We start from the raw sequence: 25,541 nt of genomic DNA, 5'->3' as shown, positions 1-25,541 counted from the left end.
AAAACATCATCACAACACCAAATCATCATCAATAACTTTGGCCTTGTCTATAACACTATCCAGAAAGTCATTCAGATCAGAAGATACAACATTGGAAGCATATACAGGTCTTTATAAAACTGAGTAAGTACTTCTTGCTGTTATAACAGGAACTTTCCGTCATTGACGAACTGACGTCATTCCAAAACATCTGTGAGAAACGCGTGCGCGAGGGATTGTGGGAGAGGCGGGTATGTTTCCATCATGGCGGCGTCGATTTCGGGTTATACTTTTAGTTCTGTGTGTTATCACAGCGCCAACAGCAACTCAGACCATGTAAGTACACAGCGCGTTTAGAGCACAACCTGGTCTCTTAACCGTACTGTAAAATACAGGAGCTTTAGCAGCACGTTATTAGCCGGAGTGCCATCTTCCTGCTGTGGCAGCTAAACGCTAGCTAGCTAGCTAGCTAACGAGCTAACTCTCCTGCTGGTGCTTATGATAGGCGATGACAGCAGGCTAGTAGCTTCTCCTGCCTGTTGTTTTTAGTATCACCTTCCATGTCTTACAGTCACATGTCCTATTAAATCATTGTAGAATTGTGTAATATGTGTCATGTGAACTGGTAACTTAGTACCATGTAACTCTGTGTATACTGATTGTACTTGACTAGCCTGCTAACTTATAGACACGTATATTTATTATCCTAATGGTTTCTTTTATTAGAAGTTTAATAAGACTTTTGGTTTCTCTCTGTCTTAAAGATCGGTTTGTTCTCATGTCTGTGCGTCGTTGTTGTTTTATGACAAGTCATATACGATTCACAAGAATACAGGTTCAGAAGTTGTGTAACTAAAAACACAAGGAAGTGAAGTAAACTCAACTCATGACTTTGTCTCAAAACAGCTTTACAGAACATAAACATGAAACAAAGGGTTATTATAAAGAATAAGATAAAGATTAATAGAATACAAAAACTCAAGATTAATATTACACATATTTAAACGTGTTTGTATTTATCCACAATGAGCAAGTTTGAGGTGACTCAGGTGACTGTGGGAAGGGAAAACTCCCTTTAATGATAAAGGAAGGAACCTTTGAGAGGAACCAGACTCAAAGGGGAACCTCATCCTCATTTGGGTTAACAACCATTTTGATTAAATCGCGTAATATTCATGCCTTAGAAAGTATTTATGCCGATCGTATACTTTTCTGATCACCCACTTGACTTTTCAGTTCTCTTTTCCATTCCAGTAGTTGATATCGGTCTTGTTCTTAAAGCGAGGATTTAATCGTTGATCTGAATTAGGAGCGTACAACATAATACAGACGTCTGTTGTGAAAGAAATACAAGTTTTCTGAATTCATGCCTACTTGTGGTGTCAATTCCTATATTGTATATTTATATTCTCTGAATAGTGCTCCATAATTCCATAGAACAACCACAGCGTTTATTTCAGCTTAAGATGTGAACCAACCACTAAAACCAGCAGGTGCTTGTCAGTGGTGTATGTGAAGCAGAAATGTAAATATTTTTAATACTATGTTTCTTTAGGTTGCCAATGTAATGCTGGGTCAAGATAATATTTCAGAAGCTAGAAGTCAGCTCTCTCTCTCTCTCTCTCTCTCTCTCTCTCTCTCTCTCTCTCTCTCTCTCTCCTTCACTGCTGCACTGTATGGTGCTCCTTTTAAAATTAAAAACAGTTTAGTTATCTATGAGACAGTTAATGTTTATAAAACTGTAAATAAGTCAGAGACTGTGGTTTGGCAGGAAGTAGAACAGACTTACTCGTCTGAAAAAATGTCTGAAGTTAGCCCTGTTTCTAGTCCTGAACAAACAGAGTGACTATATAGCGTTGATCCTAAACTGTTTATTGTGGTTAATATGGAGTGCAATATGAAGGATTATTCATATTATAAATAAATTATTTATTTCAATAATTAGTGTATTTATATTACTTTAAATGCAGAAATCTACATTTGAATATAATTTGGAACTTGAACTGAAAGCTGACTTTTGTGGTTGGCAGATGAGTAATGTGCAGGAAACCAAAGGAAGTTAAGCTACCTGTTTCCTTGGAATTAAACAATAGAATTAACATTGACTGAAGGGTTAAGCATAGTGCTTCCTGGTCCATTGCATACTGACCATTTCAGACTACAGTTGTACGGATGTGGTGGCTCAATAATTAAGGTGTTGTATTACTGATCATAAGGTTGTGAGTTTAAATCCCAGGTCCACCAAGGTGCCACTGATGTGCAAGGCCAAGCAAAGCTGTGTAAAATAAGATCAAATTTAAGTCACTTTGTATCAGGGCATCTGCCAGATGCCATAAATGTAAATTGGAAACTGAATGCTACCTCTATAATGAGTCATTTTTGCTTTCCAAATAACTCCCAAGTAACCTGCAGGGAAAAGCAGTCAAACACTGACATCTCCTTTCTGCTTTAAGTCCTGTTTAAAAATTCTAATTAAAAACTCCATTATTATGTGTGTCTACCTAGGATTTTTTAAGTTAGTAAGAAAACCACCAAGCTGATGGTCTTTCAGCACCGAGAGTTGTTCAAGAAAGCCTAAAATAGTAATTTAACGTCAAAGCTGTCAGAAGGGATTTGACACAAATATTCCGGACTCATAAATCATTTGTCGCCACAGATTGACACAACACTACCTTAGGCATGAGCTAATTTGTCCAAGCAATCTAGGCTTCCTGACAGGTGGGCATTTAGCTGCCTTTTTTCTTTTTACAGATGCTTAAACACACACTTGTGTTAATGGCTCCCTGTGGTGGGAAAAGGGAAAAAATACTTTTCAACATTTCAGTGTGCAGTTAGAAACCTGCTGAAACACGTGCTTGTGATTCCAGTTGTCCTGGTAGGTCGGCTTGCTAATGTTACGATCGCTAGGAATTTTTTACATTCGCTATTGTTCAGATTTAATTTTATTTTCCTTTAATTGTCAGTCTAGCAGTAAGCTGCCTGACCGTCACCAGCTGAACCTCCTACACTCCTACACATGTCAGATGATGTTTACCGCTCCGCCCACAATGGCCTAATGCAATTTCACATTCCTTTCTACTTTTTTGTTTCTTTTTGCAGGAGGGATTTCTGTTGGGAGAAGTGAGACAAGAGGAGACTTTAAGCATAAGTGACTCTCATATTAGTACGTCAGAATTCCTGCACATAGTAGGTAAATCATTGCCCTCTTACCTTTTTACTATCCAGATTACCATCTGTTATTATTATTATAAAATTTTGTAGACTGCAAGAACAACGAACATAAAGAGGTACAATCTTTTTGCTAAGGCTACATTCCCATTACTTTTTGCTTGATTGGATTTTTCCTCAAATGTGAGTTTCTCATTTTTATTAAGTGACCTGTCACTGACATAAACAGGCCTCAGCCCATGTTATATACCTTTTATGCACATTATCAGCTTATGACCCGAGCAACAAAAAGGTCATAGCTGCAAGACTGTCTTTGTAGTAACAATAAAATATAAAAATAAATGTGTGTCTGTCTGTGTGTGTGTGTCTGTGTGTGTGTGTGTCTGTGTGTGTGTCTGTCTGTGTGTGTGTCTGTCTGTGTGTGTGTCTGTCTGTGTGTGTGTCTGTCTGTGTGTGTGTCTGTCTGTGTGTGTGTCTGTCTGTGTGTGTGTCTGTCTGTGTGTGTGTCTGTCTGTGTGTGTGTCTGTCTGTGTGTGTGTCTGTCTGTGTGTGTGTCTGTCTGTGTGTGTGTCTGTCTGTGTGTGTGTCTGTGTGTATCTCAAACTTCCAACACAATCGAGACAGTTTCTCTGGAGGAGAAGGAGCAGGAGGAGAGATTTTACTGAGAGATCGTGTAGAGAAGAGCCAGCAGTGCTGTGAGGGAGATGCATATAAACACAGTATTTAAAAAAACAAAATTGAATTGAATTCCAGTCACTACAGTTGCAGGTCTATGTATTTGTATCTGCTTCATATTTGTTTAGCAGATCCTCAAATGAGCAGGCACATGAGCAGGGTGTGTTTCTGTACGCCATTAAACTGTCAAACATTTAGTTTTCCAATTTTTTTTTTTTATTACAACAGAACTGGGTGTGTATGTTTGTAAAGACACCAACTGCTCACTGACGGTCACGATTAAATCAGCCTCTCTCTATCTCTCGCTCTGTTTCTCTCTCTCTCTCTCTTTCTCTCTCTCACACACACACACACACACACACAGAGCAGATTCTTACAGTTTTTTTCAGCATGGCCTTTGAGCTAAATTAGGACGCTAACTACATTTTAAACATTTTTTCTTACAATAAAGAAACTAGAAAGAAACCACAGTGTCCTTTGTTTGAGAAATTGCAGAACAGAGGTCCAAAGCTTTCTAAGCTTAAGCGTCATTTACCCATTTATTGTAAACAGAACATTGCAACTTCTTAAGCACACAAACCTAATCTGGCAAGTCCTTAATATGTGCCATTATTACAATAATCTATATAAAAGTATAACATCATGACTGTCACTAGAGAATATATGGAATGCAGTGCTTTTGTTTTGGAAGTTGGAGACGTAACCAGACTTGTTTGTATGGATTTGTTTGGTCTTTGTATTCTGTTACCGCATAGTTCACGATCAAAGAAAAACATTTCCTGAGCCCCAAATGTGGTGCAGAGCTAATTAGGGGAAAAAACTTGATTTGTTTTGGGTCTGTTGAGATATCTCTGATAAAATGATATCTGAGTCACATAACGTGTTTATATGGATAAAAGTGCCTGTAACATAACCACCACATGTGGTTCTTTGCCGAAACTTTGCCACAGTATGAAATAAGAAGCAACCAATTATGTAGAATGTCTTTGTTTTTTTGCCTCTTCCCAGAAGAGTGGAGCTTATTTTAACAGCAAACAGACTATTTTAACTTTAACAGACTAAACTTTGGCTTGGGAGAATTCCGGTGATCACGGTGTCTACCGTCAGTCCGTCTGAATTCTCCTAAGCCAAAGTTTAGTGTGTTAAAGTTAAAATACTGAAATGCGCCTGTTTTTTTAATAAAAAAAAAAAACTGAACGCGACCTTTACATTGAGTCATTTTTACTTTCCATAATAACCTCCAGATAGCCTGCAGAAAAACACTCAAACACAGATGTCATCTCCTTTCTTATTTAAGCTGCTTATAAGTCTTATTTAAAAATTCCAATGAAAAACTGTATGTACTAGTGCGAACATAGGATTTTTTTTTAATTGTGTGGTAGATTATTAAGTGTTTTTTTCCCAGGAGAGTTGAGCTTATTATAACAGCAAAGTTGGTTTAAATCTGGAACGAGACATTTCAAGCTCATAGGTGTGATGTCAGGTGTCCCACATATACGTTCGTGTTTAGTCTTAACTTTGTTAGGGTTTACATTCTATTCATACTGTGGGTATAATGGGAGTATGAAATGAATCTTGGTTTTATATCATAATATAAACTTAGTTACTAACCTAGTTTTATATTTCTTCTTGCTTTTCAGAGGTCCATAATCATGAACCATGTGCACAACTCTTTAGGTAAGGTTTAAACCAGCAATATTCAGTTAATATTCCATTTTAATCAGGTGACAAATTAAAGGAGATACTCTGGTATTATGACGAGTAGCGTAAGGCAGATGATGCAGGATGACAATTAAGCAATGGTCATCCTGCCCTGAGCTGAGATTGTTAAATATGCCGAGCAAAGCCTGTTGAAGCTGATTTCGGATCGAAATAGCAAGAGGAAAAGATACTAAAGTTACTTTAAATGGTGATTTAAATATTAGTCCAGTTTCAGAGAATGTTTATCCGGCCATTTCAGTAGCAACAGTCACTAAGGTGACATTAGTTTCTCTGTTGATTTATTCAGCTATGGAACACCCCATAAATAAAGAAATAACAAACTTATTTCTTTGATATATTCTATGAAAATCCACCATAAAGTGTTTCAGTAAGGTTCTGGGCCAAAGAAATAAGATGGAGAGATGGACATAATTCTTCTCATTTTTAGTTGGTGTTTTAATGATGATGATGAGGTTAAGGGTGGTGGTAAAGAGTAAAAACACATCAGTTCAAAATCCACAACAGCCATAACATATGACTTACTGCAAACTAATATCGATTGTGCTCCTACTTTAAGCCAAAACGCAAATGTATTTCTTCCGCCTGTGTAAGTTTACTGTGTCGGCTTTCAGTTAATGCCATATTAGTGTCACATAACACATTGTACGTTCTCTGTCCTTGGTGTTTGGTGCAAACAGATCCCCTTCTGTATGTTTCAGCTTTTATGACTACGCAGGTAAAGTCAATGAAGAAAATCTCAACCGAATCCTCAAAGACAGAAGAAAAGTAAGCTGTGCTGATGAATGAACGGATGTTTTATCACTTCTCTATTTGACTCACTTTCTCCAGGTCTATAATCGATTTAACTTTTCACCGTGTTTAGATAATTGTCTCTCTCACTAATGTGCATGTTTGCTGCATCGAACTTATTAAAACTCGGATGTTTTCAAAGACGACAGGGTTTTTTTTTGTTTGTTTGTTTGTTTGTTTTTTCCTCTCTGAATGCCTCTGTTGTATAAGTGCCCTTTCATATTTGCCCTACAGAATGTTATTGGCTGGTACCGGTTCCGCAGGAACTCGCAGCAGCAGATGTCGTTCAGGGAACAGGTGATCCATAAGCAGCTCACGCACATACTGGGCATCCCAGATCTCGTCTTCCTTCTCTTTAGCTTCATCTCGACAGCCAACAGTTCAACACATGCACTAGAGTATGTTCTCTTCAGGCCCAACAGAAGGTAAGGCTACACTCCACACTTCTCTGGCTTGATCCACAGCAATGCCTGCACGCCCACACAGTGATTAATAGTGTCTGATGGTTTTTTTTTTCGTGGCTTTCTGACTTTCAGCAGGTATAATCAGCGGATATCTTTGAGCATCCCAAACCTGGGCAACACCAGTCAGCAGGAGTATAAAGTGTCTTCTGTCCCCAACACATCCAAGAACTATGCCAGTGTTATTAAAGAACATGGGTGAGAGTGTCTGCTGCTTTGTATTCAGAATGCAAGGGGTTGTACCATGTATGCACGGATACAAAGAGAAATCTGCCCGCTGAAAATGCTCGTTCAATGAACGGAAGGGGATTTAATTTTCAAGCAACTAAAGTACAAAGGTCTTCAAATGATGTTCGACAGAAAACAAAAAAATGCAGGGCTGATGTCACATCTATCGTTAAGATGCAATGGATGGAAGTATTATCATTATTTCCTGTTGCATAAGTACCAGGCAAAAGTCGTTTATTACCGAGGCGGTACAAAGGCACTGTATATTTACAAACATTCCTTTAAATCAGACGATTTAAAAGTTTAGACAAATCGTTGTATACTAGGAAAGAAAGCAACATATTACAAACATAACGTGGTCTGCTGGGATCTGCATGTAAAAGAGAAAAGCGTATGTGACAAAGTCTTTAGATGAACTGTGGCAGATTGGCTGGTACTGGGTTGCCAAATCAAATAATGCTAAAAATGTTCCATTTAACAAGCTAGTGGCAGTTTGCAGTTTGCAAAGTTTAGTCAGCATAATGTCTCTTATTACTCACAAACGACAGACTAGCGGCTAGAAAGCTAGTGCACACTGAGCCAGTATTTTATCCTCAAACACGTCGGCCGCTCACAACCGCCTGGTTTTGGTCCACAGAAGAAATTCACCAAAGTCTAAATCTGGTGTAACAGTGTCATGGTGGGGCCTGGAAAGTGTGTGTTAATTGTGTATTTTGATTTATTTTTCATTTGAATTGCATTTTTAGAGCTGAGTTTTTCGACAAGGATGGAGTGATGAAAGATATTCGAGCCATTTTCCAGGTGTACAGTGCCCTTCAGGAGAAGGTGCAGGTAAGTTAAAACATAACGCACAGACAAATAGCACATGTCGATTACTTCCCCAGACTTGTACGCAACATGTTTATGTATAAGTGCCTTCATATTTTGTCATTTATGGTGGAATAGCTGGCCATTCTGCAACACACTTGCACTTGACCAGTTGATGGACAACCTTATGGTTAAAAAAAAAATGGTATTTTATCAGGGACATAAGATTGAGCGGTCAATGAACAGGACCTTTAAGGTTAAACTTCTAATCCTAACAATCCTTTTAAATACCTACAATTCTAAATGTTTCTGATCATTTATAAAGAACAAATCAGTGGATTATGTAGGAACTGGATCCACAAAAGCGTGCGTATAATACAGTCATCTGCTTTTGATCAAATCCCTTTTAGTTCACTTCAGAGTTTAGCCCTGTGCTGCATTTGTAAGTAATGAATCAGAAATTATAAATAACCTGGCCTAATATTTCTAATAAAACAACTCATGTCCATGTCTTCTAGGTACAGTTCATTTCTCTAAGTGTCATGGTGTTATTTATTCTTTGGCTTGTACGCCGTCGGATCATGTGCGTGTGATACAGTTCCGTAACACTGCTCGGTCTGTTACTAGGCTGTTTGTGCGGAGGTGGATCAAAGTGAACGAGTGAAGGAGAAAATCCAGGAGGAAGTTAAGAAGCTGAAAGAGGAGATTGCTCTCAGAAAATGTAGCACTGCTGCAGAGGAGAGGAGTATGGAGCATTTTTGCAGTCATTTGATTGATTTACGATAGGATACACCAGTTATTATATTTTTACTTATTCAGAGTTTTTTTTTTTTCTTTATTCACTATTTCCATCATCATTGATGTCGTCCTTTGCCTTCTTAGGAAATCAGGAGACTCAGAATTCTGATGTCCACTCGCTGCAGGACGAATCAGTTCTGTCTGATTCATCTCCTCCCTCGCTGACACGCGTGGCTCTCCAGAGCCCTCCACTAGAGCCGAGCCTGGATTGGCATGCAAACTCTGAGCCTGTGGCACTTTACACCAGTGAGCTGGCACCCGACCCACCCAGTGCCATCCTGCTGCCCCGCCCCCAGGCAGTGGGCTCGCCTGGACATCCCTCACCTAGTCCAGGCATAGGCATGGGCAATGGAGACGGCTCCAGCTCCGACTCTCTAAACCGGCACACCATTGGCCAGGAAGATCATGATGACGATGATGAGGACAGTAGTGAATATGAGAACTTGGTTAGTGAGCAGTTTCAATCCCCTCATTTGACTGAATCTTTAGGACGGCCGGCCACACTCTGGCCTGACGGTGACGCTCATAGCTCTAGTGGTTCGTCCTGATCCAGCACCCAAATCAGGGGAGAAAACAGACAGAGCTAGGCATTATAAGAAATGAGAGGCGGAAGGAGAGGCCCGGGAGAGAATGGCAGGTGACCGCTGTATCTCGCTGCAGGACGGCAGCAGGGAAAAATCCCTTATTTTACACCTGCCATTTTGACCAAGTGAACTCTCTCTCTCTCTCTCTCTCTCTCTCTCTTTCTCTCTTTCTCTCTCTCGCTCTTTCTCACTCTCTCTCTTTCTCTCGCTCATTCTCTCTCGCTCTCTCGTTCTCTGCCTCTTTCTCTGCCCCTTTCTCTCACACATCCCAACTCTACCTGAGAGGAGAGATGTCATTCCACTCATCAATTACTTTTAAGCACTGCTACCGACATAGATCACGCGATTAATAGCATTTACCACTTGCACTACTTCTGGCCTTCTCTCAATCCCCATTCAAGTAGAAAAAGCAAAGGGAAAGATGTCTTTTGCGGCCTTCAATCTCATCTCCGTGTGAGCTTTATTGCCACTGACAATTGTTTTTCAGATGGACTTTAAACGAATCTGACTGCTTTTATCCACTCATGAAAACTGAACTTTTGCTCTACATTAACAGTTGTTGGCCTCTTCATGGAAACTACCAAAAAAAAAAGGATACTTTGGCCATTTATGTTATTTTGATTAGGGGTGCTTCTAATACTTTTACAAATACAGATTAGTAATACCATTTGATTTGAATTGATTTAAAAAAGTCTCCCTTAACGAACAGCTCTTTTGTGTTCATCTGCACTTTTCCTTGTACTTTATAAGAATCCTTTCACTCATATGGTCGGAGTAAACGTCTCTCTTCCATACCACAGAACTCCAGCTTGTCGTGTGTTAAACCGAAGAGGGCGAATACGAAGCCTTCACAAACCTTTCAATCTCAGGATTCATTTACAGCAGCTTGCTTAATTTCATCTCAGTCTCTGCCTTCATGGCTTTGGTGCAAATACAAAAACTGGATTTGTCACAGCAGTGGAGTGGTACATGTTGGTACCAGGTTGGTAATCAGTGATCAGAACGTTGAACTTAACTCAGATTTACTTGCTTACTACAAAACAAATACCACATCAACATTGTTTTTGCATTTATCATGCGAAAACAGAATTTATAAATTTATATATATATATATATATATATATATATATATATATATATATATATATATATATATATAATTTTTATTTATTTATTTTTTCCCTGCAAAGTTGAACTTTAAGCTTATGATTTGCTTCGCCCAACTAGATCTAACAGAAAAGTGGTCTGTCTTAAAGGTGCATTCGTTCCAATCTTCGGAAATAGTACATTTTATTTCTCTTAAGTCTCCACAATAAGGAATTGCCTATAATGGATTGTGTATGGAGTTCGCCTTGTGACATGTGACATCGGAAACAATTCATCTGCTTCACTCTTATCTATAGCCATGTCACCAGAATCTTCTTGATTATCTTGAGGTAATATTTTACACTTCAGGTGAAATTGGAGTTGCTCAACCTTTTATCTCTTCCAGTGTTAAGCAGAACAAAGGCACATAACTGGTTTATTTCTACAATATGCATTTAATCAATATATACAAATAGTTTCCTTTTTTTTTCTTTTTTTTTTTTTGGTCTTATGTATAACCTTGCAAACGACTGTAAGCTTTTACCATGCAGTCCTGGTTGTGGTACATGTTTTAGATGTGAAGGTAAAACCCAGTAACACTTAATGAAGTTACGGTTATCCTGTTAATAGACATCTATTTAATTCACGACTGACATTGAGAACTGCAGCACTGTATTATGATGATTTAGCAATATTGTTGTAAGTGTGTGGGAAATTGAAGGCTAGACACAACACGTATACATTATTATACACCTACAGTATATAACGTATAAGGCTTGTATATGTTTGATTTGTATACAAGTCTTATACCATAGTCAGAACTGTGAAGAATGTTCCAGAATAATAAAAAACTTATAAACACATACAAGAGCTTTAGGTTTCACCTTTTACATTTCTTGGATCCATATTTTAAAGGCTGCTGGTTGTCTTCAAGTGTCTCGATGTCCTCTAGGCTCAGATAAATGTCGGGTTAACAAAAAAAAAATTGGATTGCTTGGATTCTGCGTCTTTTTATAACCATTTAAGAAATGTTTAAAATTTGGTGTTTCACTATAGAACCATTCAAAATAACTCCAAAAGCTTTGATATGTCACTGATAAGTACCGTCATAGTAAAAGTTTTTTTTTGTTTGTTTGTTTGTTTGTTTTTTAACAAGCTAATCTTTCTGCCTTGACAGTTTACACAAAAAAAAACAACGTTTTTTGCATGTTACCTATGTGAACAGATCTCTGTCCTATAATAACCCTCACACACATTTTAATAATAAGGAGCATCACATATATTCATAGATGTGTTATGAACAACAGACCAAAAAAAAAACACAAAAAAAGACTTTTCTTGCAGTGGGGAAAACAATCTGTAGCTGTGGTTACAGAGAAGACCAGAGGAATGGGCACATGGCCAAGCACTACACAAGTATATATGAATACGATCTTTTGTTTTGCTTGGCTTTATTTTACATCAGTGTAACCTTTTTTTAAGCTGTGTGAACAAAAGAATGGATATAGAACCAACACAATATCCCACAGGTTAGAATACATGAGTTTCGTGGTGTGACACCATTTGGCTGCATTATTTCCTTCCGCATTCCCATTCCAAATAACCACCAGAGCAAATAATTTCTGTGCTGTATGCTGAGCCGAACAAGAAAAGAGCTAAGTATCCTTTCTTTCAAAGCTCTTCTCATCCTATTTGCCTCAGCCCCTGTATATTTTATACATTACTAGCACCTATAATGTAGATTGATATGGGACTGTTGCATCTGGTATCTTAGATATAGTCTTTGGGTACGTTTGATACAAAGCATTTTTTTCCCCTTTTCTCATTAAGTGGTACTGTCCACTCATTATCCATGTATCGTTTTGTCAGTTCTGTAGTTCGGTAGTCTCTCCACGTATTCCACTTTTCCCAGCATCAAGTCTGTCCATACAGTATGTGTAGGTTGGCTAATTTCTTATCCTTCTGCTGCCATTCTTCAGACTAGCCAGCTAACATAGTATTTTTTTACCTGTGCCACGTCACACACTTTGATTCTAAATGTAATACTAAGCTCTAGAGTTGGAGTTGTTATTCCTCTTTGCACAAACAACACCTTATTCTTTCTATTTCGGTTGAATTACTTCTATTTCTTTTTGTTTCTGCTATACACTGAATGGTTAGTGTTAAGAGGCAGGCTGATACAAGACTGACTGTGACCTCCCCCATGCAAAATGTGCAACATTGCACACTTGACTGTTTTATATGAATCTGTAGTCTGAACATACATCTATTCCTTGATTGCAAACTTGCAGTGCTTTTCTTGCTGTACCCCAATGCACACTACCATTTAGAAGCCTAGAAGAAGCGTTTATTATCGCCACATGTACATTACAGCGGAATTCTTGTCAAAGCATGAAGAATTCTGTGCTTCTTCTACCTCGGCATCAGTCTGCAAGGCTCTGCACAGTTACAAACAAGTGAGGTATGAAAAACAAGATGTGAACAATAGCATTTCCTTAGAGGAAAAACTTGGATGATTTAATCGAAGAGGTGGAAGATTTACTTGCCTGAGCAGAGAAGGTGCTGGCAGACCTGGCAGACAGGACCGGCAGATGATGAATTCCGAGGGGAATAACAATGTTCTCTGCCAGAATGGTGACATGGATAAGACAACTCAGGAAAAAAAGATGAGCTGTATTTGCTTGAGCAGACAAAGCAGTAGCGGAGCAGGTGGAAGTGGATCTTGGGATGATGCTGTAATTGTTGATGATGATAAAGGATGAAGTTAATACTGGCAGTTGAATGAACTTCTATAACAAACACTCGAAAATGTAGCACTTATTGCTAAAGGTTATAAAAATAATGCTTGATGTCTCATCTAATAAGTGTAGATGAGGAAGCCAGCAAAAGATCCGATATAGACAAAAATATTTTGCATATTTATTATTTTTGGGCAAGATATATGGAAACCAAATAAGACGGTAAGAAACGAGTATTAGTCATGCAAAGCACCACTTTGTAAAGATCCCACTGTCTGGACTGAACACTATGTCAATATGATGTCAACTGGATGACATAATTCTTTCATATTCATGCAAATGACACAAGGGTCTCATTGAAAGATTTTATCTCCAGGATATTCAAGTAAACTTCACAATAATTGGTACAAAATAGCAGAATTGGATGCAGTGTGTGTTTGCAGACTGTTTTAAGAACTGCCTTTTTGTTTTGTTTTGTTTTTTTAACTTTAAATATAGTAAAATTGTCATCACCTAATTGTACTGTTTTTGATGGTTTTCTCTTTTTAATGGAGCACAGAAACATTTTTTAAAGGATATATGTACACCATCGTCTTCTAATCTCTGTTCTTTTTGCACAAATGTACTTTGCCTCTTTTAGTGGAGATTTATTGAAAGAGCTTCAAATAATACTTAGTTTTGGGATGGCAAAGTGGCGCCAGTGGTAGTGTTGCCATTTCATAGCATCAAGCCATTGCCCAAAGATTAACCCAAGCTTAACTGCAAAGTTTCATTTGTTTTGTGTGTTTGTGTAGATTTCAGGCAAAGATGTCGGGTAATGAGGCCTGTGGCGCAGTCAGCGTTCCCATTCATCCCAGTGGGTTTGAGGTCAGGGCTATGTGCAGGCCACTCGAGTTTGTCTCCAACCTTGACAAACCATGTCTTAATTGAGCTCTCTGTCATGCTGGAACAGTTTTTTGCCCCTTAGGCCACGTTCACACTGCAGATATTTTGCTCAGATATGAGTTTTGTTTGGCTGTTCACATTACCTTTTAAAATGTGGCCTATATCAGATACCAGTGTGAACTGTTTGCTGTTTCGAACTGACCCGCATGCACAAATGAACAATAACAATGACGTCACACGCAGCACGCCGTCGCGCTAAAAAGTTGGCGAGGTTATGGAGGAAGTATTGTATCATCTGGTTCAAGCAAACATATCATGTAATGTTATAATGTGATGTATTCAATGCAAACTTTATGAGCTGGTTCATGTAACCACTTTATATAACACTCTTAACACACACACGTTCCAGTCACGTTTGTGTCACGTTTTCGCCCGCGCAAAAAAAAAAAGGTTTCGCCGGCGCATAATTGTGACGAATGTCGATGTAGATTGACGTAAAAGTCACATCAAATCCGCTTTGGTTGTTCACACTGTGGGCCACATTGGAAAAAATCAGATTTGGGTCTGATTCAGGACCACCTATGGAAGTGGCCCAGATCTGATTTGAAAACATCAGATCTGGGCCAGATTTGAGTGTTCACACTACTCCTGAAGAAGTCCTGGTCCAAATGGGATTTGGGCCACTTTTACCTGCAGTGTGAACATGGCCTTAATTCCTGTGAAGGGAAACTGTAAAGCAGTGTACAAAGACATTATAAGCAATTGTGTGCTTCCTACTTTATGGAACCAGTTTGGATGGGTGCGATCGCCAGTTGTCCACAAACCTTTTCCCATATATTGTACGAGTATGTTGTCTCAATTACAGGAACAGATTTGATGGTAGAAAGTCCTGCAGGTGTTCCGTTTAGTCACAGGAGTACCATGGGAAGAGACCTGGAGCTGTGCTTTCCTCGTGTGTCAGACTGAAACCTTTTTAGCCTGGTGTGGGAGGAACATTCATGGATGTGGATGGTGGTGTGGAGGCGTTCCAATCTTTTAAACCCACTGAAATGTTCAGTATCTGAACAAAAAGCTTCAGTTACAGGATTCAGTTCAAGCACACAACTCTGCATTATACGCTCAAAAATCAACACAGTGATTTGTATTCCTGTGGTATGACACAAAGCGTACACAATCTTCTAATATTGCATTGGAAACGCAACAGCTTCAAGAGTACTGGATGGTGATAGGCTTTCATTTGGGAGTTAGTGCGGTTGCACATAAGTTTCTGTTCAAACTGTATTTAATCCAAAGACAGAGATGAAGCTCTTTTGTTCTGGCACATTGAAGACACATTTTAGGTCCTATAGACAACCTGATGGTCAACTCAGCCATGTGTCTAGTTAATGGTGACATCAAACAACTGTTTAGTAGTAGCCTTTATTTGTCACATATACATTACAGCACAGTGAAATTCTTTCTTCACATACCCCAACTTTGAAGGTTGGGGTCAGAACACAAGGTCGGTCATGATACAGCTCCATTGGAGCAGAAAGGGTTAAGGGCCTTTCTCAAGGGCCCAACAGTGGCAGCTTGGCAGTGCTGAGGCTTGAACCCTGATCCTCCTGAGCCTTAACCAGGAGATATTCTGGGGAAAGCACATAAAATAAAAGTTCTGTTTTTTTTTTTTCTTTACATTTTCACAAATCAAACTGCACAATAATATTTACTTCCAAGTGAAGAGAGCACATCCATGGAAAAACATGTTAAAGGCACAATGAGGTCTGTTTCAAGAAGCAGTCATAGTCACAAGAGGGCTCCAACCACAACAGTAAAAAAGGTTTTCAGGTCACGTCAGACTAAACAGCGCTAAGCGGAAATGCCAATAGTTAAGTGAGAAACTGCTTATACTCTACAGAAGCATCTCTAAAGTGAAGTAAAGCAGCGAGTTTGGAGTCTATCCTCAGCAGGGGGCAAGAAATTCTATCAGGATTAAAGGGGTTAGTGCAAAAAAAAAAAGAATCCTTCAACTGAAATGTGCTTATATCATGTTTTTTTTTTTCTTCTTCTTGTGCCAGAGGATTGAAGCACAAATCAGCTTCAGTGAAAAAAAATGACTGCTGCAGAATCTCCTCTCAACCACCATGTTCCCCGAAATGAAAGAGCTGAATCTACAGCAGCATCAGGGTTTTACTTTACATCGTATACACACCAGGACCACCGGTTTAATTGCATGAATGAACAGCTGAAGTGAACAATTCAAGATTGGTGAAGGGTGAAAAAAATGGTCATTATTATTATTATTATTATTATTATTTAAGTCTTCAGTCACTGGTTTTGGTGAGTCTGTCTGTCCACTGTAGCGTGAGATTCCTGTAGCTGATGAGAGGGGGAAAAAATCAGTATTAAAATTCTTTTAACAAGCTTTAAATTTATCCCTAATAAGCAGAGCGGAGGCAGCAGTAGCAGTGCTGTTGGAGCCCATCTGCCTTCAGACTTGGTTGAGTTGCTTTTCTGCTCACCACAGCTGTAAAGAGTGATTATTCGGGGCACCAAGCAGTATTAGGGCTGATTATTCAATCTCAGAAATAATATCCATTGTGACTGAAGGTACGGAGATGAGAAGATACTGAGATCAACTTGATTTGTCAAAATCATTTATTTACTATAATACATAGCAATGATGTTAATTTTTTTTTTTAGTTTGTACAACAGGTTTGTATGAGGCAGGTCATATGAACAAAAAAAAAACGTTGCTTCTTCTACACAAATGGGATCCTAGCAGCAATGTGCTTCCCCCAAACCTATTGAGCCCTTTTCCTGTTATGTTGATTTGACTGAGATTAAATTTATTTTCTTTTTCGTCTTCTTACAAAGTTTCTTGAGAAACTATTTCACTATTTCTCCGACCGCCTTCTTCTCGTCCGAGCTTCCTCGTTACCGATCTCAGAAATCTACCCATCCCTGTGTTCGAGCTAGTTTCCACATGAAGACTAAACTTTCTAAGCAGCATCTTGTTACAGCGAAACAGAATTCAGTACCATCTACAACAAAAAAGGAAAGAAAAAAAAAAAAAGGAAAAGAAAATGGGGGGAAAAAAAACAAACAAAAAAAAACTTTTCTTTTTTTTTTTAAGGATCGGGAATATTAAGTACAGTCGATTCATCTAAGTCCAAATTTTAGTACAGCAAACCACAAAGAAATCTGATTATAAGTTGTACAAGATTATACAGAGCTCCAGTACCCCATGATTTATCAGCAAATTGTGCTGATATATAGAGAGTCTATTTATATATATATATTTTTTTTTTCTAGATTTATATTTATATTCTTATATATATATATATTTTCTCTATTTAGAGAAACAATTAAAAACTAAATATGATATTAAAAATGAACCTATGTTATGATAAAAATGAGCAGATATAATTTTCCCCGTTTTATCGCCCATGTTCCCTAAAATAAGATCGCTTTAAAAAAAAAAAAAAAAAAACCTCTTGCATAAAAACAGTGAAGGTTGTAGTCCTTTTTTTCTTCTTCTATCTTTCTGTAATTACATGTGACAAATGACATGCAAATTTAGTTAAGGAACATTAATGCATGTTGGTGTGCAAAAACAAGATTTTGAGACAAAGAAGAAAAAACAACAGCATGGAAACCAATAAAAAAAAAAAGGGAAAAAAATAAAGTCTAAAAAGGGATTTAAGTAGGAGCGAGGAGTCAGGCCACGCTCCAACACCCGCTGTACTCAGAGTTTCCAGTGGAGTTTTTCCCTTTGGTGGCTGTCAGAATTTGAGGAGCGAGACTTTTCCTGCTGGTGTCCATCCCAGGCTGCTGTGCACCTGTTTGTATGGGTGTGTGTTAGAAATGTTACGATTCTCATCCCAACAGTCCAATGGGCTCAGGACTCCATTCACCACATCCGTTTTCATGATCTTTTAGAAACAGGTTTCTACAAAAGAAGTCTTTTTTTTGTTGTTGTTTTAGAGAAAGCGAAAAAAGAAAAACAAACAAACAAAAAAAACAAGCAGACAAAAAACTGACACGGGATAAAGCCATTAAAATAGATTGTGCATGTAGTGTACACAGAATGGTTCAATTGTCTTTACCAAAAAAAGAAAGAAAAAAAAAAGAAAAATAGTAGTATAAATATATCTTCCTTATATTTGCAGTCATGCTAGTCTGGCCAGCCTGGCTCACCACATTTCATCAACACCACATCAGTCGTTTACTTTTTTTTTCCCCCTCGTCACAGAAATGTAAATTCATTTGGTTTTTTTTTTTTTGTTTAAGAAAATGCATATCTGTGACCTGTAATGAGAATTCATCATCTTGATACAAAAATGATTTTATTTTTTTTTTCCCTTTCCCATTTTGAAAAGGTGGGTTAAATGAGGGGTTCCGAGGGCAGCGGGTGTTGAATCTGCTGCGGTTGCATTGGTGGAGGAAGCTGTAAAGCCAGCAGTGACTCCACCATGCCGTGTCCGGTGTGTCCCATGTGCCCGGCGTGTGGGGGCGACGTCCCGGCGCCGCCGCAATGTGCCGTGATTTCGCCGCCGTAGAAGAAGTAGTTGCACTGCTGGATGAAGTTCTCTATGACCGACTGGTTGAGTTTGGTGGTGGACAGCGTGTCCTTGTTCTCGAAATCGGGCCTCATGAGCGTCGGCCAGAAGCAGATGGACAGATTGTCTGCCGTCATCAGCGTCGTCTTGCTCTGCTGGCTCACCCTAAGAGACGCAAAGTGACACGGTTTCCTCAGCATAGGTGAAAATATGAACTGCATGTAATGCTGCAAAATGAGTCGATTGAATAAAGCTTTGATCCGGTATTTGGGGCGTCATATTCATTTAGTAATTATATCAGTTCATTTAGGCAAAAACAGGAAAAGTCTTGGTAAATAGATTTAATATTTTTTCATTCTTGAGCCTTTAACTGCAAAAGTCAGATTAAAAATGTTCATATTATATAATCAATCCACAGACACTGAAATGTTTTTTTTTTTTTTTTTTAGAAAAAAGATTTTATGAGAAATGTAGATGTTTTTGGGTTAATGTTAGAGATGCACGATTCAATCGATGGACTACAAAATAAATCCTGGTGTCAAATATTTATTTCGATAAGTTTCGATCATTGAAATGTGAAGAGCAGTTACAGCAGTCATTGTGTTACTGAAGTTAAAGTTTACTGTCTGTCTGTCTACATTAAACATGACTGTAGTTGAGCATTTCATCTGATAATCCATTGCACTGTGGAGCAGAAATTCAGAGGTAACTGGACGATGAAACGTCACCCTTATCCACGATCAGAGCAAATTAAACAGTCGGTCAGCAAATATAGAAGTTGTAGACAGCCATTAAAATAATCATTAACGCTTCTTTGACTGAGGAATAAACCATTACCACAGAGCTTCTGTGTGATAAAAAGGCGACAGTGTAAAGCTGGTATTGAAAAGGCCTGCTAGTCGGAGTGCTAGTCGTCGCTATTCACAATGCAATTACTAAACTTTTTCAGGGGAAGAAAAAAAAAAAGTTTCTGTTTTTTATAGGTCTCTATTGCTTTAGATTTATTCAAGTCACCAAACTGCTTTCATTATGTGGCCAAGTTAGACGCTGGAGTCATAAGATAAACCCTTGGTACGTTAATAAAAGGGTTTTATGAATAGTAATACTTATTTAAAAAATAGGATTAACTTTTATCTTTAAGCAGGTGAGCAGTGAATTAGACACGCAAAGCTAATTAACAACATAAATCGCTGGCCAAGTTACAGCAGGGGGCATACAATGTACAAGCTGAAAAAAACTCTAATTCTGTGTGTGTGTCTGCGTGTGTGTGCGTGCATGTATATATGTATGTCTGAGTGTGTGTGTGCATGTATATCTGAGTGTGTGTGTGCATGTATATATGTATGTCAGAGTGTGTGTGCGTGCATGTATATATGTATGTCTGAGTGTGTGTGTGCATGTATATATGTATGTCAGAGTGTGTGTGTGTGTGCATGTATATATGTATGTCTGAGTGTGTGTGCGTGCATGTATATATGTATGTCTGAGTGTGTGTGTGCATGTATATCTGAGTGTGTGTGTGCATGTATATATGTATGTCAGAGTGTGTGTGCGTGCATGTATATATGTATGTCTGAGTGTGTGTGCGTGCATGTATATATGTATGTCTGAGTGTGTGTGCGTGCATGTATGTATGTATGTCTGAGTGTGTGTGTGCATGTATATATGTATGTCAGAGTGTGTGTGTGTGCATGTATATATGTATGTCTGAGTGTGTGTGTGCATGTATATATGTATGTCAGAGTGTGTGTGCGTGCATGTATATATGTATGTCTGAGTGTGTGTGTGCATGTATATCTGAGTGTGTGTGTGTGTGTGTGTGTGTGTGTGTGTGTGTGCATGCGTGCGTGCATGTATATATGTATGTCAGAGTGTGTGTGCGTGCATGTATATATGTATGTCTGAGTGTGTGTGCGTGCATGTATATATGTATGTCTGAGTGTGTGTGCGTGCATGTATGTATGTATGTCTGAGTGTGTGTGTGCATGTATATATGTATGTCAGAGTGTGTGTGTGTGCATGTATATATGTATGTCTGAGTGTGTGTGTGCATGTATATATGTATGTCAGAGTGTGTGTGCGTGCATGTATATATGTACGTCTGTGTGTGTGTGCGTGCATGTATGTCTGAGTGTGTGTGCGTGCATGTATGTATGTATGTCTGAGTGTATGTGTGTGTGTGTGTGTGTGTGTGTGTGTGTGTGTGTGTGTGTGTGTGTGCGTGCATGTATATATGTATGTCTGAGTGTGTGTGCGTGCATGTATGTATGTATGTCTGAGTGTGTGTGCGTGCATGCATGTATGTATGTCTGAGTGTGTGTGTGTGTGCGCGTGCATGTATGTATGTATGTCTGAGTGTGTGTGCGTGCATGCATGTATGTATGTCTGAGTGTGTGTGTGTGTGTGTGCGTGCGTGCGTGCATGTATATATGTATGTCTGAGTGTGTGTGCGTGCATGTATATATGTATGTCTGAGTGTGTGTGCGTGTATGACTGAGGGTGAGAGTGTGTGTGTATGACTGAGGGTGAGAGTGTGTGTGTATGACTGAGGGTGAGAGTGTGTGTGTATGAGGGTGAGAGTGTGTGTATGACTGAGGGTGAGTGTGTGTGTGTGTATGACTGAGGGTGAGAGTGTGTGTGTATGACTGAGGGTGAGAGTGTATGTGTGTATGACTGAGGGTGAGAGAGTGTGTGTGTATGACTGAGGGTGAGAGAGTGTGTGTATGACTGAGGGTGAGAGTGTGTGTGTATGACTGAGGGTGAGAGTGTGTGTGTGTATGACTGAGGGTGAGTGTGTGTGTGTGTATGACTGAGGGTGAGAGTGTGTGTGTGTGTGTATGACTGAGGGTGAGAGTGTGTGTGTGTGTATGACTGAGGGTGAGAGTGTGTGTGTGTATGACTGAGGGTGAGAGTGTGTGTGTATGACTGAGGGTGAGAGTGTGTGTGTGTATGACTGAGGGTGAGTGTGTGTGTATGACTGAGGGTGAGAGTGTGTGTATGACAGAGGGTGAGAGTGTGTGTGTATGACTGAGGGTGAGAGTGTGTGTGTATGACTGAGGGTGAGAGTGTGTGTGTATGACTGAGGGTGAGAGTGTGTGTGTATGACTGAGGGTGAGAGTGTGTGTGTATGACTGAGGGTGAGAGTGTGTGTGTATGACCGAGGGTGAGAGTGTGTGTGTATGACTGAGGGTGAGAGTGTGTGTGTGTGCGCGTGTGTGAGTGTTTTTGAGACCAAATGTCCACACAAGGACAAGAGTATCAGTTGAGAGTTTGTGGAGCCTAAAGTTTCCTATATGCTGACAGGTTAATGGGTTAATAATGAGGGATAGATATTCCTCACAAGTATCCTCGATTGAACGTGTGTGTGTTTGTTCCTTAACTCCGCACAACCACCAGCCTGAGAAACAGAAGGTTTTTACCTGTTGAGGTGAGTGATCAGATATTTGAAAACTTCATAGTTCACAGACGGAAATTTCCGCACAATGTCCTTCAGCACTTGCAGTCTTTCAGTATGGTCCATAATTTCTGCAAGGAGGGAAGCACATGTAACATGCATCAGACTGACAGGTACCTTGAGCTCATTCATTTCGCAAAGGATTGTGTCCTGAAACATCCGTTCTGAAATTTGCCTTCTAGCCACTGGTGTTTAATAACGTCTCTCAAGCGGCTCGATCGTGCCTTCGTGCTGAGGCCGGCGTGAGACTCGTCACAACACATCTGCGAGGTCTGACGCTGACGTCACCCAGTAAAAATGTTTGCTCTGAGCACACTGCACAATGGCTGAGTGAGAAGAGAGGACTGGAAATCTGGCAGTGGCTCAAGGAATAAGACGGTAAAACGAAAGAGAGAGAGAGAGAGAGAGAGAGAGAGAGAGAGAGAGAGAGAGAGAGAGAGAGAGAGAGAGAGCGAGAGAGAGCGCAATGCAGCATGGAGACATTATCCTACTGCTGAGTGCCTACAGAGGGATCAAGAACACGTCATAGCAGACTCCAGATTGGATCCCCCACGGCTTGGGGCAAAAAAAAAAAAAAAAAAGAAACCCTACAGCATCAACGTGAATAAATGCATTTAAAATTCTAATCAGCAGCCTGCTTGAAGATGGGTTTAGAGAGCGATGATGGGATTTATTTCCTGCACAGATTTCTTTGTTCCAGTAAAATCAAGAGCCTAGAGATACAAAACGGGTTCTTCCCGGTTGTCTCATCATCATCATCGAGACGTTTGCATTGATTTACTTATTTTATTTATTTACTCAGCAGAAGCTTTAAGTCAAAGTGGCTTATAATTGAGCTGGAGACAGAGAAGGGTCAAAAGCCTTGCTCGAGGACCTGCCAGTGACAGCTTAGTGAAAATCAGGATTTAAACTCATCACCTTCCTGTGAAAGCGAGCTGTGATGTCGCCGAAACACGCAAACACAAACGATTCAGATCTCTTCTTGTCTTTTCGACACTGTGTTGAGATTGCAGCTCTAAACATATTCGGTGACAAAATGGACAGCCATGGAAACCTCCGCTGATGTTTGTTTTCTTCCTGATTACAGAGATGAACTTCTGCTCCTCGGATGACACGGGCAGCATTTGGTCCTTTGCTTTTGCCTCGTGTTATGAGTCACGTGACTAGCCGCATGACATCAGCATGACGGACAGCGTAATAATAATGAGTCGTTACACGTTCGCAGCTGTGTACTATAGTGTCTAAGTGTGTGTTTAAGATCTTGGGAATGAACAGTCTATATAGTGTAAGGCAGCAGAAACAGGACACCAGTTTAAACCCAGACGAGTGAGCGCGTCTAAAACGCATCATTATCTGCTGTTACGTAAAGTGGAATTAGGAAAAGTGATTGCATTAAAAGCACCGCTAACAAGTACCTGTTAGCTTTACTGGGTGATTAACAACCTATTTGAGCCCCATTTATATGCAAAAGTAGCTCTACTGGACTGGATGTACACTTACAGTTATAATTTGTACTAATAGTGTCACAATTCGGGGAATATGATTAATCCGGGGAGAATTTGGACGACTCTGTGAGGTCATCACAGATCTACTAGGTCTAACGTACCTGCCCCTAAACCTGAATAACTGAAGATGATTTTGTTTATTGTTGAGATTAATACCAATCTCTCAAACCTCAGAACCTCCACGACATCCAAATATTTACTTTAAGCGGATGGAATAATTTTTTTTTTCTCCATTCACAATCAAAGTATTGGGTTTGATTATTATAACTTGCTTTTGACTGAGACACAACAATACAAACATATTTTCCTTCATTTCTGTTTTTTTTTTTTTTTCTTCCCCCACCAATCCCGTGCCATCCCGGCAGCTGGTGTGAGTCTGGGTTTTATAGTTAAGCCACGTTTATATGGAAGAAGCTTGTAAATAGTTTAATATTCCGGCGCAGCCTTGAAAACGTGTGGCGGATGAGAGTGAGAGCTGGGAGGGAAAGAGTAGTAAACCCGGTGAGAAACAGGTTGCCATGGCAACCCGGCTGTAAACAGCATCACACACGGGGGCGGGAGGCAGGGCAACGCAATCGGTTATCATGGCTTTTATTTATTTTTATGCAAAAGGATATCATTAGTCGTTTTTATATCTCAGCCAGCTCTAGTGGACTGTATAAAAAGTAGGGAAGAAATTCGCAGCGTTTCCCAGTGGCTCATTCTTTGATCCTGCAGATTTCTCCACAATTTATACACTGTACATTTTTTTTTTAACCAAGCCATCCGAGACTGCTAATGATCTCGTATCTCTGACAGAGGAACGTCTTCAGAAGAAAAATATACTCACTGGCGGCTTCAACGAGCTCTGGATGGAGACTGTAGGGGATGAGAGGGTCTGGTAGATCTGCGAAAAATGCTTTCAGTGCTCCGGCTACGGCGTTAACGGCGATATCCATGGCCAAGAAATCCACACTGTGGTCTATAAAGAGAAACAACAAAGATGTTTGAGTGAGGATGGCGAAGCAAGGTCAAACCTACATCTTAATATCTCTGTCATATGTTTAAGCAGTGGTGCACAAAGACAGAACGAGTCAATCGAGTGCAGGAAGGAACTGTTTGAGGGGCATTATTTGCCCTCAGGTGTTGATTTTCAGGGACATTTGTTATCTGTAAAAGGCTTTTTTTTTTTTTAATTGATTTGTATATTTTTCACAGTCAGCAAATGACGTGTACGTGTGTGTGTGTGTGTGTGTGTGTGGAATGACTATATATCATGAGCTGAAAGACTTTTTTTGGCAGATGATCACAAATGGCTTTCGGTGGCACGATCAGGGCTTGGGCAGAAAATGGGGTCATAAAAACACATTCCTTGAGGTGAGCTTGAGACGATAATCTTTTTTCTTCCTAAAAAGTTTACATTTCGCAAACTCGTAGCTGTCCTTAGAGCTTTACGCTATGCAACACTGTCCTCCTGTCTCAACTTGTGACCACAGACCAAACAACTGGATTCTTATGAATTGAGAATTTTGTCTGAAAGAGCAAATCGAGATGAAAAACGTGCACCGGTATAAACCTTGCTAAACAACTTGAAGATAAAATTAAGACTTAAACACGAAAGGAACCAAATAATAATAATAATAATCAGCTATTATCACTGCTCGTTCTATATCTTTTAATTTACAATTTCAAATACAAAATTCTTGTTACAATTTTAATACTAAAACTTATATTTAATTTTAGATTAAATTTACATTTAAATAATTTAAAAATACAATTGAAACATACAAATATTAATAAATAAATGGGGGGAAAAAATCTTTTTCATTTAAAATACAAAAAGGATGACACACATGCTCTTCCCTGTCAATCACAATGACACTAATCAATGACTGGAAAGTTATGAGCTCAAATCCCAGTAGCACCAATCTGCCACAGCAGGGCCCTTGAGCAAGGCCCTTAGCCCTTAAATGCTTAGTTGTGTGAATAATAAAAGCCAATGTAAGTTACTCTGGGTAATGTGGTCTTCCGAATGCCATAAACGTGAATGTATGTAAATGAAAGGGCTTTCCTCTGTGATAGCACTTATCTCTGACTGTTACAGTGCCTTATGAGGCAGCAGCAGCTTGATTTAAAAAAAAA

General features: G+C 39.3%; 2 protein-coding genes across 3 annotated transcripts in view; one reads left to right on the top strand and one right to left on the bottom strand.

Moving 5' to 3' along the window:
• Nucleotides 1-163: 163 nt before the first annotated feature.
• Nucleotides 164-18,727, top strand: abraxas2 (abraxas 2, BRISC complex subunit). 2 transcript variants are annotated; one of them, XM_027172781.2, is made up of 10 exons: nucleotides 164-315; nucleotides 3,079-3,169; nucleotides 5,463-5,499; nucleotides 6,243-6,309; nucleotides 6,568-6,758; nucleotides 6,870-6,992; nucleotides 7,769-7,853; nucleotides 8,457-8,574; nucleotides 8,712-9,073; nucleotides 18,282-18,727. In XM_027172781.2, the coding sequence occupies exons 1-10, from the start codon at nucleotides 244-246 to the stop codon at nucleotides 18,288-18,290; spliced, it is 1,155 nt and encodes a 384-aa protein (XP_027028582.1). In that variant the 5' UTR covers nucleotides 164-243; the 3' UTR covers nucleotides 18,291-18,727. The 2 variants fall into 2 exon arrangements, with proteins under 2 accessions (XP_027028582.1, XP_027028581.1); XM_027172780.2 differs by lacking the exon at nucleotides 18,282-18,727 and having other exon boundaries at nucleotides 8,712-10,005.
• The window catches only part of arhgap5 (Rho GTPase activating protein 5), a 33,522-nt gene continuing 24,520 nt past the window's right edge, over nucleotides 16,540-25,541 (bottom strand). The window contains exons 5-7 of the mRNA XM_027172778.2: nucleotides 24,250-24,381; nucleotides 21,881-21,986; nucleotides 16,540-18,626 (exon numbers count right to left, since the gene is read on the bottom strand). Coding sequence (XP_027028579.1) covers nucleotides 18,287-18,626; nucleotides 21,881-21,986; nucleotides 24,250-24,381 — 578 coding nt within the window. The 3' untranslated portion in view covers nucleotides 16,540-18,286. The remainder of the gene's footprint in view (nucleotides 18,627-21,880; nucleotides 21,987-24,249; nucleotides 24,382-25,541) is intronic.

The sequence above is a fragment of the Tachysurus fulvidraco genome, chromosome 12 (genome assembly GCF_022655615.1).
Source record: "Tachysurus fulvidraco isolate hzauxx_2018 chromosome 12, HZAU_PFXX_2.0, whole genome shotgun sequence".
NCBI classification, from domain to species: domain Eukaryota; kingdom Metazoa; phylum Chordata; class Actinopteri; order Siluriformes; family Bagridae; genus Tachysurus; species Tachysurus fulvidraco.
The sequence above is the reverse complement of the archived record's forward strand: the minus strand, read 5'-3'. Positions and strand labels throughout refer to the sequence as shown.

Bases quoted from the DNA above. Each gene is read 5' to 3' on its own strand.
- abraxas2 (XM_027172780.2), top strand. From the start codon at position 244: ATGGCGGCGTCGATTTCGGGTTATACTTTTAGTTCTGTGTGTTATCAC. The intron at 7,854-8,456 runs GTAAGTTAAAAC...GTCTGTTACTAG, and splicing joins CCCTTCAGGAGAAGGTGCAG to GCTGTTTGTGCGGAGGTGGA. The intron at 8,575-8,711 runs GTATGGAGCATT...TTGCCTTCTTAG, and splicing joins CACTGCTGCAGAGGAGAGGA to GAAATCAGGAGACTCAGAAT.